This window comes from Antrostomus carolinensis, unplaced genomic scaffold (genome assembly GCF_000700745.2).
Source record: "Antrostomus carolinensis isolate BGI_N321 unplaced genomic scaffold, ASM70074v2 scaffold3618, whole genome shotgun sequence".
In the NCBI taxonomy this organism is placed as follows: domain Eukaryota; kingdom Metazoa; phylum Chordata; class Aves; order Caprimulgiformes; family Caprimulgidae; genus Antrostomus; species Antrostomus carolinensis.
The window spans coordinates 145,273-152,299 of NW_010332151.1; the positions used below are offsets into that span (position 1 = coordinate 145,273).

General features: G+C 37.1%; 1 protein-coding gene across 1 annotated transcript; it reads right to left on the reverse strand.

Moving 5' to 3' along the window:
* Positions 1-2,755: 2,755 nt before the first annotated feature.
* KCNQ3 (potassium voltage-gated channel subfamily Q member 3) lies at positions 2,756-6,727 on the reverse strand. The gene is made up of 3 exons (XM_010173383.2): positions 6,633-6,727; positions 4,843-4,927; positions 2,756-3,876 (listed from the first exon to the last, which is right to left on the reverse strand). The coding sequence occupies exons 1-3, from the start codon at positions 6,722-6,724 to the stop codon at positions 3,139-3,141; spliced, it is 915 nt and encodes a 304-aa protein (XP_010171685.2). The 5' UTR covers positions 6,725-6,727; the 3' UTR covers positions 2,756-3,138.
* Positions 6,728-7,027: the final 300 nt, after the last annotated feature.

A 7,027-nucleotide genomic window follows, 5' to 3' on the forward strand; every position in this document is an offset into this window, starting at 1 on the left:
ATTAGCTCATTATTAAATATTTCATGATGAGGCTACAAAGAACCTGACCTGGTGTTTTTAAGCTGCATATAGTAAATTGGAGCTTACAGCCACAGAAAATGGTAACTTGAAGGCAGTTCGGCTGCTAAGTGCCCACAGTACAGGGCAGCTCAAATCCCACTTTCTCTGGGGTTGTGCTCTGTGTGCAGGTGAAAACTCATCTAAGTCTCTGCCTTTGCTTGGATTTTCTCTTGGAATTAACATACCTTTATAATGAGGTGATTTATGGATTTACAGCCAGCTTTAATACTGAGAAAATATTCCCTTTATATGACTTGGCACAGGAAAGATTAGAAACCTGAACTGAAGAATTTGAGGGGGAACTGGGCAGGGGACTGCAGGACATAGACACTGCCAAAGACGTTCAAAAACAAATTTCTCAGATTGCACTTGGATTTTGATTGCTCAGATCTAGAAAGCATTTTAAGAAGGACCAAACTCAAATTAAATCAGTAGGAATGCCAGCAACTTGAGATATAAGGAAAGTGAATCATGCTTGTGTAGCATATACTTACACCGATTTCAGAAGTTGTCTAGCAATGTTACAATCAGTTTTAATACTTTTTCATTCATTTGTCATGTAAGAGTTAAATCTTACGAGTTGCCACAGACATGTATTATTGTATCAGAAAGCCTGCAGCAGGTGCAATACAGGTATTTCCAAGAATCACTGATGGTCAAAGAATTCTTCTCAATATGTCCAATTATAACTAATTACACTTTTGTCAGCTAGTTTTATCCTCTTCAAGTTTATCCATAAAACTGAACTGAATACAGCCATTTCATGTCAATAGCTATTTTGTCAATTAAGTAATTACCAAAATTGTGCCTCACGTCATCATAGTCACTCGCCTCAGAACAGCTCCATAGACTCAGCCCAGCCTTCAAAAGTCGTAACTGGTCTGCATTATTTACTCAAGTAACTACAGCAATTTGTTCTCCCTGCAGATCTGTCCCAGTATCATGATTCAGCTGAAGAAGCAGATGAAGTAAGAAGATCCTAATCCTTTAGATGTATTTTTAGATAGAGAATAAATAATGAAGATGAAGGCAATGCCTACATCTGGAAGATAGCAGAAGCTCCCTGGATGGAATGACTGAGATGTCAATGATACTGAGGAATCAAACATGAAGTTTATTACAGTGGGCAAAACCCAACAAGTTATCTTCCTCTATCCAGGCCTGTGCAATACCCAGTTACACATGGGAAACCCAGTAAAGTGCATCTCTTTCTTGTGCTCTGATTGGATGTGCCAACAATGCTCAGTTGTGCAGCTGCAGTGTAATACAAGCAGTCACTACAGAAAGTCCACTTCCTAACATCTTATACGGGTCAAATCCTTGTGTCTTTGTTAGTCAGTGCTCCAACCATGGTGGTGAAGTCATTGTGTGGAGTGACAGGAGGCAGGCATGTGCCAGTGTAGGGAGGCTGCATCTTGAATCAGTGGGGTAGGGGTGAGAACCTTCCCACTGAGTGTGGGTGTCTCTGTTCATATGGCAACTAAGCAAGACACTCTCTGGTCCCTTTGAAGTCAGTAGAAATTGTATCATTGCAGATAAATGAGTTAAAGATGAGATTAATCTCATGCTAAAGCTGATGTGTGCCTTGGTTCTTGTACCCTGCGCTCACTGACTACTGATCAGTTTTCCACCAGCTGTAAAGAGTGCATAGCCATCAAACTTGATGTCAAATGGATGCTATTTCATGGACACCTGGATTGACATCAGATGAATCCTGCATAGGATATTTGGACAGGTTAGTTTCACTAGCTGTGTAGATACTATGTTCCCACTGAAGTGGTGTGATCTTTGATTAATTTCTCCCCTGGTCCCAGTAGACTGTACTGTTTTCCTGCTGTCCCTCAACATAATTTCCAATTCCCATGGAAAAATATTTGACTGAGGCCTAGGGAGCATACTTTTTCCTCTATTGCTCAGGGACAGGTGACAAGAATGGTATTTATTTATTTGTACATTGATCTTAAATATGGCACACATTCATGGAGAAAGAGCAGAGAGAGAAACAGATCCTGGCAGCATCCCACATTGTAGAACTCTCAGGGAACAGAATAGCAATACTCTGCATATCTCCAGAGGAGCTCAAAGCACTTGGCAAATATTAGTTAATTGAGCCTTATAACATGTATATTTGTATGGAATTATAACCCCCAATTAACCAATTGGGAAACTGAGGCACAGTTACATTATGCAGCCTACTTAGCAGCACATAAGTCAATAAAAGAGTGGAGTGTATAAACCTGGAGCTTCCTACACTGAACAACCTTATTTTTGGAACAGAAAGAAAATCTGTCCCTCTAAGTAACAAATGGACCGAGCAAAAGATTTTTTACAAAATACCGTTGTAGTCAGGCTCTGAGCAATTTTACAAACACTAGTGGAGATTTTCAAAGTAGTTTGAGGGATTTATATTTACATTTTACAATAAATAAATAAATATCCATGACTATTCCCAGGAGGTGGCTTTGAAAATTTTAAAGTGTATCCCTAATTTAATTTTAACATTGTATTTCATGGGTAGATGTATAATAGATAACATGAAAAACATTCAGTTCACAAAACTGTCTCGGTAAGGTCATTTACTTTGTCTCAGCTTTTTCCCTGCTTTGAATATTAGACATTCTTGGTTAGGTTGGAGATTGATTTACTTATACTGGAAAATGGATTCAAATGTTATGTTTACACAAAGGGATATTGCTCCTGAAAATATTTTTACTTTGCTGCTCTGTTTACAAAACATAGCAAGGACCATCATATCTCGCTTGTTATCAATTCACCATTGTTGTATTGAAGAGTATCAGATAGATATGTATCATAGAAGAAATCAGCTGTACCATTTATATAGGGTAAAGTCATGCAAACCATGCTCAAAACTAAGCTCCTTAGTTTTGGTAGCATGAAAAAAACTGCATTAGTAAATTGTATGAAATGGTGCAGAATGACTACCACTAATATCACATGCATCTTATGCAGCCATTGGTGTTTTGAACTAGTAAGCTTTGGGTGTAGAGTAAGTGAGATATACAAAGTATGCTTACATTACACGGAGAAGTCAACCAGTGACTGCCCCCAGACGCACTTTTAAACTGGCTTGTTTGAAGGGGTCCATACTGAATCTGAAATCCCATCTCCTGTAGAAGACAAAGGCATGGAGCCACTTGGTGTAAAAGGGTCGGTGTCTGTGTCCGTTTCCCCCTCTGCTAAGTAGCGTTTCTCTCTCATCCACGCTGATCCCCCATTGGGGCCAAACGGGAAGTCATCTCTTTCTTGGGAAATACTGAAGCCACTTGGGGAGCGTTCAAGTTCCTCATGGTTGACAGAGAGAAGGGATAATGGAGTATCGCTGTCTCTTGTTAAGCTCCTTCTCTGCCTTGGAGGCACCTTATCTGAGTAAGGGCTTTGTAGGTCTCCTTGAGAGTGGTAGGTAACCTGGGAGTCCACTAATGTAAATATAGGCAAAACTGTTGGCCTTTTTGCATATGAAGTTGAGGAAGGTGTGGCTTGCAGTTTGCCAGAGTTTTGCCCACCTGCTGATAAAGGTTGTGAATGAGTCATATGACCACGTGCTGAGAAACCAAAAGGACTGACTTTGTTAACTGGAACCTGATGGAAGTTATAAGGAGTTTCATGAGCACACTGCTCAGTGTATTTATATATTATTGTTTTTAATTCAGAATATTTGTTTTCTTCTCTCTTCTCCTTTCCAGGAGAAGCAGTTTCTTTTAATGGAGTTATCTCAGCAACTTGTATTTGAAGCTGTTCCATATGATGCATATGCATATCAACAAGAAAATCCAGTTTCTTCCCCATGTCATTAACCTGAAAAATAGCATTGTTATGATATTGTCTCAAGTCAGTTTTTCAATGAAAGAGTCAATGCTCCCATAGGTGCACTGCCCCCAGCAATGGTGTGCTGCCACCTTATTGGTCATAAAGGTAATTATAGAATAATCATGACTTTCCCCTGAAAGCTGGACTTCAGTGGATGCCAGCTTATCCTCTAACTGCCTCAGATTAAGAAGACCCGACCCTATGAACTGTGCCAAAAAAATTCTTAGCATCGCTGGATACTTGTCAGTCCAGCATCCAAGAGCAGACTACAATGTTATGACCAAAGTCTTGATACCATACGGTAAATAGCTATTACCAAAACACAACAGATGGAGTTACCTTTGCACACAGATCTGTTCTCTAACTCTTAACAGTCCCACAACATCAGGGTCAAATATTAGGGACTAATTTCCTTTCTTTTTTCATAGTACTTTGTGTCTGCACATTTACATTCAATTAAAGGAATTTATGTGAATCAATGCCACTTGCCTCCATGTTGGTTAGTTATGTATTTAAAAATGAGAATGTCTTGACTTGCTAAGAAATAAGTCAGGATGCACAGATACCTGTGGAGGCAGTCCTTTTGAGTGCCAGACCCTGCAGAAGGTGGCTGGTCCTCACAGCAAAACACCAGACATGATGAATATGGAATTTAAGGGAGTCAAAAAGTCCCATCTAAACATTATGGTTAGGGTCTTGCTGCCATATATAACGATATTCATTCAACAGGTTTCAAAATACACATTTCCCAGTTAATTAAATTATTTCATTAAAAACTAACAAACAACATAGTTTTATGATCATTAGTATAAGATCTAGTATAAGATCTGTGTGAGTCGATCATCAACAGTACAAATCTGCCTGGGTCAGACAAAGACTCATGCAGAATTTATGTCAGCTTTGTCATTTCTGTACAAGCACCTCAACCTCCATCATTGTAATGAAATTACCTACCTGTCGTTCAACTTTAACAAATTTGCCCATCATACTTTGGTCTTCAGTATCTGCTGTAGATGCTTTGGCTACATATGGATCATTTCTATAAAGAATTAATACCTCTATTAGTGTTCAGTTTTCCTTTGCAGCATAGTAAGTAATTTATAGCAGAAAACAGAAGTACCGTCTTGGTGGTATATTCATATAGCTCCTTGGAGCTCCATTTAAGAAAAGACTGGATTTAATTATTTATCATACAAACAGAAACAAAAGTCTATTTTATGTGATTCCAATGCATTTCTAAAAAGCATATTCCTGATTTTTAATTTAAAATTATTTTGGTTCAAAATTAAAATAAAGATTAAGAAAAACAAAAGCAAAAAAAGGTTCAAAATGAAAGTGAAATTAATCTTAGACTTGCTGGAATAATTTCACATTTGGGAAAAATGTCAAGATTGTCTAGATAGTGGGTCTGCAGATGGCCATGTGTTTTAAAATCTAATTATTTGTAATTAGTGACTTTGAAGACTGAATCTGAATTTCAAGGCTGAGTGTTTTTTCATTCTCCATTTCATTAAAATAAATAGTAAGTGGCAGACACTGGAAATGCTGAAAAGAGACAGTCTGGCCTGGAGACTTAAAGTAGATTCTAGAATAAATTTTATTCTATGCAATTTCCTACTGCCTGTCCATCAGATGGACTAACCAAGAGGTAGGAAGATGATCTCTGCTTAACTACAGAACTTTGATTTATAACTTCATGGGATCTGGGATGGTCATTATCAAGTTCAATTTTTATTTAAAGGTTTTCAAACCAACCTCAAAGGAATCTATCTCTTTCCATAATCTATGTCAAAGTCTAGAAAAACAACTTCTATGCACTTGTTTTTTAACATGACTTACAACAAATATACCCTAAAAATTTCGGTTTAACAGGTCCAGTTCTTCTCTTTCTGACAAAATTGAAAATATACCTGTGAATATATCTTACTAAAGCAGAAACAATAACTAAAACATGTCAGATTTTGCACATTGGATAACTGATGATATGGGCTCATTCAAATTTTGCAATCTGCTTTGTTTTTCAAACAATCATTGCCTCTTCCATATACATACATACTTCTATATTTTTCACTGGGCAGGATAAAGCAGATAGATCCAAATTAATTTATTTTCTGTAAGATTACTTTTGTTCTGAGCAACGATAACAGCTTTGGTGACAGATTGTTGATAGTCTTGTGTGGTTCTTCATGGGTATTTATTGACAGATTGATAGTTGTAAATAACAGAAGAAATGTCATTTATTATTGAATTCTTGCTACTAGGAATGCAGCAGTACAACAACATGCTGTAACTTTCACACCCAGAAACCTGGTATTGCAATTTATTTTCAGTAATTCTCACTTTTTTCACTTCAAGAAGATAATGGGTTTGCCTTCAAATTATTGGTGATTTTTGTTGAGTTTTTAACTGGGTTTATTAGTTGAATGCTAGAAATTCACTATATTAGCAAACAAACGTATGTATTTCATATAAAATCACATTTCCAAACTGTGGAGAAGTTGAGCTACACAATTAAGAAACCACTAAGTTTAGATTTACATCATACATTGTTCTTCGGGAAACTAGTGTCTTTCTGGCTCGACATTTACACATATATATCTTATAGCAACATATCCTCTCAGTATCATTACTAGAACAGTGTACTGGCTGGATGAATGAAGGGCATGCTTTTTGGTATGAATTAACTTTTTATTTCTGTTTTGGTCTGTGCAAAATACTAGGCATAAAAAAAAAAAAAAAATCACCTGGGAGACTGTTGTGAAGGGTAAGAAAAAGCTCCTCCCTTTTGGAATTTCTTATGCTTGGGAGTAGATGGAGGTCCAGGTGTAAAAATCATATCTACTCTGAAAAAAAGAAAAGTGTAACTGCATAAGTCCATCTCTAAATGCTAATACATGATAGAAAATGCTATGCATCTCTGCAGCAAACAGTAGCAAAGATTCAAAAAGGAAGCACGCGTCAGTTTGGTAATATATTGAGTGTCATGACATGTGTGTTCTGTTCTGGGTTCAAAATCAATACACTGAATTGTAATTACCTGGTAATTTCATGGTAATTAAGTAATTATCTAGTTCATTGTTTCCAAACTTTGACATTTGAAACACATGACTTCATTTCCTTCAAAGGAACTAAATAGTGT